Here is a 12,537-nt window from a genome sequence, read left to right as displayed (position 1 = left end):
AAGGGTCTTTTCCTCCCTGGGTGGGTCTTGAATCCTTGCCTCAGGAGGTCTGTGTGGGCTTTCTGGAGGTGTCTGTCAGGAGAGCAATGTCAGCCCTATATTTTGTGAATTCTCTCTCCCTGACCATTGGCCATGCTGGTGGGGGCTGATGAGAGTTGAAGTCCAAAACATCTGGAGGGTTGCAGGTTTCTCACCCCTGTATTAGGCCATCCAGCTCATTGTGGCCACTTAATATTTTGAAAGGAAACATTTTCCATCAACAGCTCCAGTTCTTAATAATTTTATTTAATCCATTCAAAAAAATAGACAGAACTATAAGGTGGGCACATATTGTCAAAGAATATAAAGTTCACATCTCTTTACACAGTCTTGATTTAGATCCACAGATTAAAGGGAGGAGAATTGTTGTTTTAATAGACAAAGATGGTTTATATCTTTAGTGGAAAGGACAAATCTGTAGGTAAGCACTGACACAGCTGTACTATGGTTAAGGATAAGCTCTATTATCTAGAAAAATAGAAGCATCACATTTAATAGTTTCTTTCAAGGTTAGGCAATGAGTTTTAAGGAATGAAGACTCTCTCAGATTTAAAGATATGCATGATCCACCAGGAAATTTTCCTGCATACATCCCACTGAAATTCAGGGAAGCTGGGCAAGAAAATTGAGAAACTTGTCCTGTAGATTCCCCAATCCAGAACCTTGCTGCAGGGATGGGGTCTTTAATGCCCTCTTCAATGAGGGGAGCAGAACTAGGCATGTATTCCTTTGTGTGTGTACATTCACTCTTGGTTACTTCAGCTGACACTTACATGGAAAGAAGTCTACTGAACTCAATGTGACTTCCTTCTAGTAAGCATGCATGGGATTGCACTGGTAGAATCTTAAGGCAATTTTGTGGCTGTTCTTATTCTGATGACAGGAATGAAGGGACTTCTTTACAAAGAAGAGCTGGACGGAACTCTTCTATAACAGGACTGGAATAATATAGAATATGAAGTTGATGATCTGCCATTTATATTTAAAAAATCAAACAATCAGGTGAGGGCATTAGAAACAATCCAGTAAAACTCTACGAGTAATGTGGATGAGAATCACGTGGAGCTGGTTGGTTTTCCCACCACAGCAGGTCATGCTGTTATAGAGACAAAGTGCTTTTTTGTTTACAGGACAGCTTTCTTCTCCAGCAGTACAAGCATGTGTGGTGGAAATGACAAGGAACTCCCATTGTCTGCATGATGGTTCTCTCCAACATGCCTCTATATAGTTTTGTTGGACTTTGGCTATGGTTTTTGAAGAGAGCATAACTTGCAGTTGAAGCTCTCCATAATAAAACAGGTATAAATATGCCAATTAACTGGAAACAAAAAAAAACACATTCAGAGCTGGGAAGGGGAATCAAACTGCATTTTGCAAGGTTTGATGGATCAGAATAGTTCAACACAATTTTAAAAAAAATCAAAACTCATATATTAATGCATTGTTCAATCCACGGGTAGCTGAACTTTCCCCTTCAGGCCACTTCTACCTTCTTCCCTACTGGGTGTAGAGTGTAGAGTGCAGGTATGTTGCATTGCAAACGCAGATTCATACACAGGCCAAAAATGACCTTTTCAAATTCACAAGATGGGTACATTAGGAAAGAAAAAAACATACATCAGGTTTCAGATAACGGCTGGACATTTTGAACTTTGGACAACGTGACGGGTATCTTGGATTCTCCAGGCGCTGGGGCTTTTGTGATGGGGTGTGAATGGGCTTTTATGTCTGCAATTCTCTCTTTAAATTTCTGCTGCAGGTATTTTTCCTCTTTGGAGTAGCTTTTAGCAAATGCAGACATGAGCAAGCAGGCCGCCATTGTGGTTCCTCCAATACAAAATAATATTGCTCCGGCCAACTTACATATGTCAAGGGCTCTGTTAAACTGAACAGCACGTGCATCCACCACCACAAAATCTTCTACTCCCAGGGCTTCGATTTTGGGGGACACAAGAAAACCTACTATAAGAACTATTATCCCTGTCAGCATAAACATGGTCCCCGAGATGAGTCCGACCTAGAAGACAAAGAAGAGTGAAAAATCAGCAAAACTGCTGCAGCAGTTTTTCATTTGACTGTTTTTAGTCTTAGCTATTAAATCTGTATGACATGTCACTGACATCTGACATCACTCCGATGAAACGTGCAGCACTGTGAGCCCCTGGAGGCTTCTGTCATGTCGAATTTGAGTAGACAGATGATTTTCACAACGTTAGCTGTATTCACAAGTAGTCAATAGATACATCAGCAATGAAGATTCTACAGGGATGTGGCCAGACATCTTTAGGCTTAGAGATACATGGGTTCCTGAGCAATGGGGGTCTGAAACACAATCTTGGGAGGAGGGGAATTGGCATTGCATAGGAAATGTCATTTAAATGCTTCCTGTGATCCCAGAATTGCGAGTCTGATTTACCAAACAGGGTTTTAAGTGGCAGATATTTCACCCAATCACCTTCATTCTCTTGACATTAGCTTTCCCCAACCCAGATCTTATAGACAAGAAGATATGCCTGTCTTGTTGAGAACTAGAACTCTTTCTAATATCTTGGAGTGAAGCAAGCTTAAGTGAATGTTGAATTTGGAGGACCAGTGTTCAAATTCCTGTCAAGCATGAATCTGTTGAGCAGACTCAGTTCCCTAGCTGTAAAATGATGGAATAATTTATGCCATTGGTTGTTACATGGATGAGTATGATACATTTCGTTACACATGAAGGCTACAACCCAGTGCATAGTGAGATATACTTATGGTGGCATAAGGTGCACTCAGCACAATCTTACTTTTTGCTTTTTAAATAGGAAAAATAAAAGAATACCAAGGAAGACAAATTAAGTTTCTTCGTCAGGTGTGGGAGTGTGTGTGTGTGAGAGAACTTTCAAATAATAGGAAAACGAGTGTTCCTTCTGTAATCATGTAATATTTTAACCTGATGGAATGGTATGATTGCCTTGAATAGCAATCTGTTACTATATGTGAAGATGGAGGGGGAGACACATTCTTTACTTTTTAAAAAAGTGACCCTCCATCATCATCATCATCATCATCATCTTATAAGCTGCAGGAGGGCAATAACTCAGCAGTTTGGATCAATTAATTCTGATTTTTTGGGGTTACTTTTTGCCAGAGATTTGTTTTGAAATTTGTTTGTTTCTGCTCTTCTAACTCTCCATTTGGTACATTTGTTCCTGTTCTTCTAACAGTCCAGAGTACTCCACCACCTTACAGTATACTGAGAGTGTTATGCAGGTCTACCCAACATTTGACCACCCGGCCAAATGCAGCCAATCAAGGACTCAATAAATGTCCTATTTTGCTGCCTGCCTAGGACTGCAAAAACATCTGTCATGTATCTGGAAGGCCACAATACATGTTTGATGGGGCTGCATCTGGCTTTTCAGGTCATCCTTGTGCAGACCTGCTACAGGAAATTGATTGGATAGCAGTACCTTCCAGAATGCAGAGCTCCACCTGCTTGGTGATCTCTGGATCTGAAAATCATCATCATACTCCCAAATGGATGCTGTGCAGTCCTCATAAAATTGATGCAGGTAAGAGCGAACTCCATAGCGCTGGTAACCACCCTCTGTGGCACCCTGCTGCGTCTGCTTGGATGCACAGATGTCAGCATAAGCACTCATACTTTTCACCTGCAATGAGAAAAATCGGACAATGGAGTTCTACTGAGCTATGGTGTAGCTGCCACAGTCAGGAAAGCAACATAAAAGCAGAGATGGCCTTTGGATAGGGAAGAGATCCCATGAAGGAAACCCTCCAGTAAATGGTATGATCAGACTCATGATCAGTGTCCTGACCATAGTAGCTGGCCCTTAACATTTCACAATGAGAGCACCTGTACAAAATCAAACTTCTCCAGTAAAAACTCTCCATCTCCCACAGTGCTCAGGAAACATTGACAGTAGGTAGCCATTTGAAGAAAAGCCCTAGAAAAGACTGCAGTCAGATTATCTGATTCTTGCAAGGAAACTCTAATAATAAGGACGTGTCCTCTCATGTAACATATGCATGGAAAAACATTGACAGAAAGCAGGAATAGCTAGGTACAAAAAGGTGTGCTGTTGAAACACCAGAAAAGTTTGGTAATGGTTCCATCTTATGTACTATTGCACATCATGCATATAATGTCTTTTTGATCCTCAGTTTCCCCACAGTTGAATTTCTGCACCTAACTACACATCACACAAAGGGCATTCTGTCTGTTGCAAGCATTCACCACCCCAGCTAGGGTGAGGCTATAGCTCACTGGTAGTGTGCATGATTTGCATGCAGAAGATCTCTGGCTAATTGGGTAGCTAGACCAGGAAGGATCTCTGCCTAAGGTCTTTGGAAGTGAGTGCCAAACAGACCAGACATTACTGAGCTTTGGTCTGACTCAGTATGAGGCAGCTTCCTATGCGCATTTCCCACATTCATAAAGAGCTTGACATCCCTTCTCACTTATTAAACTCTGCTGGCTCTGCTCATAGCACCTCCCACAAAGTTTCAAATTGACTGGCTTGCTGCCTTTCTTCATGGGCTCATACTATGGCAACAGTGCCCGAAGAGAATGATCAGGCCTATGAAATAAATATTTGCTTGACAGACAAGTTCACATATCTGTCGTCAACAATTAGTAGCACCTAATAGTCTTTAACATGTAGAACTAGCTAACTGAAACCAGACCTTCTTTTTCCAAACAACTTACTTTAAATCCATGCAGAATTCAGAAGCAACATTGCTGAAATTCTTGTAGTTGTAATGCAATACAGCTGTTCTAATATACTATGCCATGAGCAATTGCTCAGTGCCAGTGAGAAGCATCTGCTGCATAGCTTGACTTTTCTTCCTTTGATGCATTTAATAGGATTATATGAATCGGAAAGTGCGAGTAAGATCAGCACAGAATAAATTTACCTGACATCCTAAAAATAGAATGTGGTTTCCTTGTATAGAACTCATTGAAACACTTTGATCTAAAGCAAGGTTTCTTCTCTACAACTCCTGTTTCTAAATTTAATTTCTTGTAGTGGATAAGGTTTCATGTCCTTTTCTCATTAAGTAATTCATTACAGCAACCAGGTACAGAACATTAGCTCTGCATTCATTACCTATGATAGAGAAGAGCTTCAGCCTTCCTATTTAAATTGCATAGAAATCAGAAGGAAGTCACATTAAAGTGACAGAACCAGGCACAGACTGGCTGCTGCTGCTATTTTCATCACTATGACAACAATCCCCATATCCTTCGGATTGAATTCTTTCAGGGTTTTAGGCTAAGGTACATTACATATTATTTTTTGCTACCTGCTGTGTGTGGTATTTTTCCTTCTGGCTGAATAATGTCAGTTCTTTATGAAATTTGGTTTTCTGCTGTAAGACCCTCATGGCTATTTTTTCCCATCATGTGCAATAAAGAATTCCAATATCCTGGAAGCCCCACCCCCCAAGTGTAACATTTCACATGCCAGGGAGAGAGACGGCTAATTTTATTTTATTAATAATAATTATTATTTATTAAATTTATATCCCACCCTTCCTCCCAGTAGGAGCCCATTTTAAGCATGGTAATATCATGTCCATCATTTACAGGGTAAAAATAAATAGCACTGTTACATCTTTTATGGCCTAACACTGTGGGCAGGCATCGATGCAACATTATGGTCTATGAGAGGGGTGGGGAACTGTGGCCTCCAAATGTTGGAGGACTCCAGCTTTCATCAGACCTAGTTAGCATAGCCAACAGTCTGGGACAATGGGAGTTATAGTCAAATATCTGGAGAACCACAGCTTCTCCAATCCTGACCTATGACATGGTGTCAGATTGGCAAGCCAGTTTATACCAGCTGGCCCACATTGGGAATCTCAAAAGAGAGTTGAAGCAGTATTCCAAATTTTTGGAAAGATTTATTTACACCTTGCACACAACAATCCCTTCTGGGTTTTTTGTTTTGTTTTTTGTATTAAGATAAGCATCTTTGGCTTCTTTTCTTCACTGGCAATAGCCACCACCACTATCTACAGCATTGCCATGTCACACCAAGCAGCCAATGGCACAGATTTATGAAAGAAATCAGTTGGATGCAGGTAAGACTAAGGTACCTAAGGAGTCAGAGGCTCACCTGGTGCACCGACTTTGGTTTTCTTTTGGCACCAGGAGAAGACCTCTTCATTTTCCTGGGCCTTGTAATCTGTCATATTCTACCATATTCTATAAATATTGAAGATAACATCAGAAATAATAATGATTCACTGAATTCATTTCAACCAGCATGGTGCTACTTTTGTCAATGTAATCTGACTTTAGCGGTGTTCTGAAGTTATGTGCATAAACTGGAGAGAGTAGAATTTGCCAGATTTGTTGATAGTTTCTGCTATAGCAGTCTTTGCTGCTGAAGAGAGAATCACTTACTATCCAAACAAAGCTTTTGTCTCTTCAACCATAGAATCAACTGTAGTGGAAACAGGTGGTGAAGCTCTTGGTAGTATATTATTCTTCTCACATATGTGCATACCTCTTCTTTGGATCACAGCCTTAATTGGATCACAGCTCCTTCTGGGAGGAAGGGCGGGATATAAATTTAATAAACAAACAAACTGCAACTGTGGATTATTAAAAAATGGAATAACAACTAACAGGAAATAGCAAAACAGACCCCTTTAAAATGCTACCACAGCTGTGTCAGTTACAAGCCTTCTTCTTGATGTAATAGCTATGGATATCTTTACAATCTGAAGGCCAGTTGGAACATCCTTGAAATATAAAGGTATCTCACGGGGAGCAAGCAATTAATTCAGAAGGACACATTGTCTTCCTTTCTACTAATATACAATCTAGTCTCTTGTCCTTCCCTTTCTTGATTGTTTTGCTTTGGCTAGTTTATTTAATTCAATTTCCCATTTCCCCTCCTGACAAAGAGGCACTGATGCTGATACGACAAAACAACAACCCAGCAACAAACATCCACCTGGCACTGCAGGTATTCACAGCCTAATGCTTGAAATGGCAGCCATGGGTCAGAAAGCAGTTTTATGAAAATCACCACAGAGCAGTTGCCCTCATCCTTACAGATGGGCATTTGTTGGAGACATCCATGGCATGAGGTGGATCACACAGCATTTCACCAGTTCAAAATATAAATATATTTGTAAACTTTACAAGCTTTCCCACAGAATCACAGGATGGGATCTCAGAGGCCATCTAGTTATGAAACTGGTTCCTCTTATTCTCTGGGGCTGACATAGCATAGCAGGAGCTGTCAGCACAAAAGTACATTAGTACTTTTAGCAGAAGAAAGAAAGTTGGAAGGATAAAGCAGAACAAATATTATTAATAGCAGCAATGGAGAAAGCAGGCTTCAGGAGACATCTCTTTTTACAAAATGAATACTACCTGAATGTTGATATATGACAGATTAATTGCTTGTATCTCATTTATTACTGGATACAATTCACATTTCTAAGATTGCCTCAGAACAACTAAATTGTTCCTTTAGTTTTAAGATTTAACTTGTCTGGAAAGTTATAGCTGCCAGCAAAACTTTTCACAGCAGAATAGCTAGCTTTGTTTAATGAACAAGAGCATCAAGAAACAAAGAAAATGTGCAATCAAATCTTTGGAACATGCAGCTGCCTGGTAGGCAATCCCTTAGCAACTTTGGTTGCCATGGTAAAGGCTGCCTTGCATGGCTTTTGGGGTCTATTACATTCCAGCAGTACACTGCAGGTGTGATCAGATTTGTGAACAGATAAAATGTTGAGAACATGGCTGCAAAAAGTACTGAATGAATGTTTAATCCATTTCATGATATTTTCATGAGTAATCGAGCGTGTGTAACCAGTATGTGAACAGTAAACAAACAGAAGAAAAATAGTGATACTTGTCTCAGCCAGGGAAATATGAAAAATTAGAGCTCTTTCTAGGAGACCATTTTCTGATCATAGCCTAAAAGCACCGACAACATCAAGCAGTGACTTTTAGTGCAAATAATGTTGATGCACATCAGTAGTTCACAGAATGATTTTTCTAAGCAGAACAGATGCAGATGCAAATGATCTCTGTTTTGACAAAACAACTCAAAGAAAATAAAAATTAGGCAGCCATCCTATAGGTGTGGTCTGGCTGAGGAGCCATAGCAAGGGGTCTATGTGTGGAGGTCTGTGGAAGGGATTGTGCTGCTGGAAGCCCCCCAGTATGCCTACGGAAAGCTCTACTGGTGCAGCTGTCCTCCTGGTGGTGTTTCAGCAGTGGGGGAGGGAGCACAATGGGGTGTTTGAGAGGAATATGGGGACATGAATATGCAGGATCCAAAGTTCCCTTGTTCACTGACACCCTCACAATATTAGGCCAAAACTGGTCCTGATTCTGCTCTGGCTGCAATGAGCTATGGTTGGGCCAGCTGCTGCACCACAAATTCTCTCCTTCTCCCTCAAGGATAGTATTGCTCTGCCCATCTTTACATTAATTTTATGAGTACTATGAGATTGTGATGATACAAGACATGTTTTCTAAACAGAACATTGCCTGTTGTGGTAATTTTTATTCCCGAAAAAGAGAACAAGAGTGAATTGATCACTGTATCAGTCAGTTGCTTAAGCATTTCTAAATTTTGAACTTGATGTGAGCCTTGCTCATGAGAATCTTTTAAAGGTTGCATGCAGCTATAATAAAAAAATTAAAAATATCCTCTATTTTATACATGCAGTTTTTGAGCAAATTATTAGTTATTGTTTGTTTTCATAGTCATAGATAGCATGAAACTTATAATAACCTTTCACTTTCTTATATTTGAAGGTAAAAGAAAGGTTGACACTAATTTTCTTTAGCCATGTGGCTTCTCTGAGGACAAGTCACCCCAATATCACAATCCTGGCCATTTTCACCCTTACACCTTCATCAAATGGCTAGGTGTTCAGATGCCCTTTATTGACATGAATCAGATAAATGGCCTTAAATGTAAAATGATACCTCCAAGGGCAACAGAACCATAAACAGACAGAGCAAGTGAGGGGGCAGCATTTTTCTGGAGGTTTTTTTTTTAATGGCAAGTTTTCTTGCATTAGAGACGGGACGCATATAGCCTTAAAAGAATAGAAAACAGTTTCCAGAATGGCAGGGTGTTTTGTTGCTCATGCAGGGGAGACAGTAGTCTTGCTGGTTTCCATAAGTTTCAGTGCTCCTAAACTTTACTGTTACAGGGGCAGCACTTAGCATCTAACAAAGTAAAACATAACCCCAAATGCTGCATTTGGTTGGGCCTTGAGGAGTGGTGGGGAGAGGCTGCCTGTCACTTCTCATGCCCATGCTTACATGAGCTGCCATGTTCTGCACAGCACTTACCATCACAGAGGAAATGCTAGCAGGAGTGATCACAGTTTCCCCAGCAGGTTGTATTTTATTGCTAGGAAAATGCAGTTTCCTGTAATAGCTGCACTTCCTCAAGGGAGGCCTTTTGGATGCTCTGAAACACCTGAGGAACCACATGCATCTCTCCAAACACTGATCTGGGCAAGGCCTTACTAGCCCATTGCCACGGATGAATGTAGACTATTGTTGAGCTTGTAGCATTGCATAGCTCTCTCTGTGCTTTCCCCTCCTCCCATTCTCCACCCATTTTGGTTTTTCTATCCATTTCCCCTTCTCTGTTAACACAAGCTTGGAGCAGATCCCATCCTCTCCAAAATCAATCTATCTTTTTGGCTTTGTCCATTTCCTTGTCCCCCTTTTCTCTCTCTTTCACAATTCTGCAACTCACTGCAAGGTTACTTCCCCCAAACTCACTGTGTAGCACCACATTTCTCTGCTTCCGTGCCCCCCAACACACACAGTCAGTAGTGTAGTGGCAAATTCAGAAGGGCAGGGTCCCTTCATGTTAGTCACAGCCATGCCCCCCTTTTTGCTGTTGGGTTAAGAATGAGATCCTTTTTAAACCTTCTCCCACAACACTAGATATCCCTAGGAGACAATAAGCATGAAAAGGGAGACTGTTAGCTGCTGAGAAGAGTCTTCTCAGTAGCTGACTCACCTCCTTTCCCTCTAATTGGTTCCAATCAGCATGAAAGGATAAGGATGCAAGTTAGAAGACTCTTCTCAGTAGCTAACACACTCTCCTTTCATGCTGATTGTCTCATAGGATGCTGGAGACAGAGGGACCCTGCTGGGAACCTGCTCCAAAAAAAGTAATGGGTCTAAGATCCCCCGAGACCCTGGACGATTACACCCCTGCACACAGTGCAGAACAGGAAGTGATTCCCAGAGGGGTGGTCCAGGCAGCAAGAAATTAGGCTGGGAACCATAGGTTTTTAGAAAACACATGCTAAACTGTCTATGTGAAGGCATTTTAACATTTGCCACAAACATTTTGGCAATGGATTGTGCAAAATGTTTTATTCTGTTATGTACAGCATCAACCTAACAAACCATTGTGTTTTTTTTGGGGGGGGGGAACCTTATTTTCTGCCCGTTCAAAAGTTTTTTTTAAAAATGGATAGGCAGGCCATTGCTGAATATTTCTTTGACAAGGTACTAAAATGGTTACCAATAAATCATAAGCAGAAGCCATGTTTTTAGAGACACGAGCTTCATTTTTTGAAAAGACAGTAGGTATCCTTCTCAACAGGATGATATACCTTTGATTGGCGGTTTCCTTCTGGGTCTGGTCCACAGAACTAAGACTGAAAAGAGGGGGGGGAATGTCATGTTAAAGGGTTAGAAGACATGGGAGGCAAGAGCCAATGAACTATTACCCCTGAATAAGGGAAGGAGGGAGGTAGGAAATGGGGTAGAGGGTGGGCAGTTAGAGATGCGATTTCTGTTAATATCAGCATCAAGATGGTACCCATCCTTCACCGTGAAGTCCCAGGGCGGGTTACGGATTAAAAAGACAATATTAAAATTATTTAAAATGTATAGGCATGTCGTTGACGAACGTTTCTTGCAGATAGGACACGCTATCTAATAAATCATAGGCCCCTTGAGGCTACGTGAAGAGGGGCCTTTGCCGGCTCGTGTCCTGCACGGCTGTCCCGTTGCTTCCGCGAGGGAGCTCTCCACGGTGCTGAACTCCAGCAAGGCGCCAACCAACAGATTCAGCTTCCCAGTCTCTCCCTGCAGACTCACGTATTCGATTATTATGGTTGAAGAACCTGCCCTTTTTCTACCTGACAAGCAAAGGGCTCTCTTTCTAAAAACATGAGAGTGTACTTTCCCCCCTTTCTTTCATCCAACGCTTCCTGCGCAGCCCTCTGTTTCCACCGCTTTGGATCTCTTTTTCCTCGCCATGGCTACTCCACCTTTGGACAGCCCGGAAGTTGTTTTTTTTTAAGCCTTCTCCCAAAGGGGCAGCTTTTCCGGACGAAAACACCCCGCGCAAGTTGCAAAGAGACATGCCTCCTTCTGAAAGCAGCGACCAGCTCACCTGACTGCCCTCTTCATTCTTTCCCTTTTTGCAAAACTGCTAGGAGAAAGGATGCAACATGCAATTAGCACACGCTCAAACAAACACTTTGCAGAGACGGGATGATTCTCTCCTCCCCCCCCGGGCTTCCTTTTGGACACAGCTCTGTTTCAGAGGTTCGGGCGTTTATTTTGATTTTAAAGTAACTCGCAGGGCTAACAAGAAATCAAAGAAAGCGACAGGAGCGAGCAGGCTGCGATGGACGAAGCGCCTGGTTACCTGATGCGCCTTGTCCTCGACCTTCCTTGCCGGGTGAGCAAATGCAGCTGGGTTAGCCGCAGATCTCTCGCGCGGTTCCCATCTCTTCTCTGAGCTGCTCCAGCCTCAGATGCCACGTATTATCGACAGCCCGGCGCGACTCGTGCCTGCGCATTGAGAGCCGCGCAGCCGCCGGGCTCTGCGGCGGAGGAGGAGCTGCCGCCGCCGCTTCCTCGAAGAGCTCATCCGCTCTCTCAGCTACTCGCAGGCTTCAGGCCTCGCTTAAAGGACGTGTCTAAGGCTGCAATGCGAACCCCGCTTACCAGGGAGTTAGCCCCACCGACTTAAGTAGGACTTACTTCTTAGTAGGCATAGTTAGGATTGGGCTTTAAGGCGCTGGGAGGGAATCCGCCCGCTGCTTGCTGTTCTGCTTCCTTCTCGGTCACCTGCTGCGTCCAGCCTTTAGTTACAGACACCATGATCGGGTCAGGTTATAGTGGCCCCTAGACGATTCGCCCTTGGGGGGCAGCACTCCCCACTTCAGCCCAATCCTTTCATACTATACCGCTACCAAGCAGTGGTGTCCTCAGGCAGGGGCGTAGTCGTCCAGGGACGCAGGGGGTCGTAGACCCGTTACTTTTTTGGGAGCAGGGCCCAGGCCACGTCCCTATGCATGCGCTAAAGCCAATCAGCATGAAAAGGGAGAGTGCTAGCCACTGAGAAAAGTCCTCGTCCTTTTATGCTGATTGGAGCAAATCCGAATGAAAGGAAGTGAGCCAACCACTCCGAAGACTCTTCTCAATAGCTAACACACAGTCTCTGCTTCCATGCCTATTAGCTCGTGAGA

At 42.6% G+C, this 12,537-nt stretch overlaps 1 protein-coding gene across 9 annotated transcripts; it reads right to left on the bottom strand.

The window, feature by feature from the left end:
- Positions 1-341: 341 nt before the first annotated feature.
- On the bottom strand, positions 342-12,334 carry NRSN1 (neurensin 1). Of its 9 annotated transcripts, none has more exons than XM_061589168.1 (6): positions 11,712-11,918; positions 11,454-11,492; positions 10,666-10,710; positions 6,449-6,592; positions 3,489-3,689; positions 342-2,056 (listed from the first exon to the last, which is right to left on the bottom strand). In XM_061589168.1, the coding sequence occupies exons 5-6, from the start codon at positions 3,678-3,680 to the stop codon at positions 1,658-1,660; spliced, it is 591 nt and encodes a 196-aa protein (XP_061445152.1). In that variant the 5' UTR covers positions 3,681-3,689; positions 6,449-6,592; positions 10,666-10,710; positions 11,454-11,492; positions 11,712-11,918; the 3' UTR covers positions 342-1,657. The 9 variants fall into 9 exon arrangements, with proteins under 9 accessions (XP_061445152.1, XP_061445239.1, XP_061445324.1 ...); XM_061589255.1 differs by having other exon boundaries at positions 11,454-11,489; XM_061589340.1 differs by lacking the exons at positions 11,454-11,492; positions 11,712-11,918 and adding an exon at positions 12,050-12,334.
- Between the last annotated feature and the right edge of the window lie 203 nt (positions 12,335-12,537).

The sequence above is a fragment of the Rhineura floridana genome, chromosome 1, assembly GCF_030035675.1.
Source record: "Rhineura floridana isolate rRhiFlo1 chromosome 1, rRhiFlo1.hap2, whole genome shotgun sequence".
Classification (NCBI taxonomy): Eukaryota; Metazoa; Chordata; class Lepidosauria; order Squamata; family Rhineuridae; genus Rhineura; species Rhineura floridana.
Note: the sequence above shows the minus strand (reverse complement) of the source record. Positions and strands in the feature narration are given on the sequence as shown.

Excerpts from the sequence above, each read along its gene's own strand:
- NRSN1 (XM_061588917.1), bottom strand. The coding sequence starts at position 6,209 with ATGAAGAGGTCTTCTCCTGGTGCCAAAAGAAAACCAAAGTCGGTGCAC. Across the intron at positions 3,690-6,158 it reads AACCAAAGTCGGTGCACCAG|GTGAAAAGTATGAGTGCTTA; the intron begins GTGAGCCTCTGA and ends TTCTCATTGCAG. Across the intron at positions 2,057-3,488 it reads GGAGCTCTGCATTCTGGAAG|GTCGGACTCATCTCGGGGAC; the intron begins GTACTGCTATCC and ends TTTGTCTTCTAG.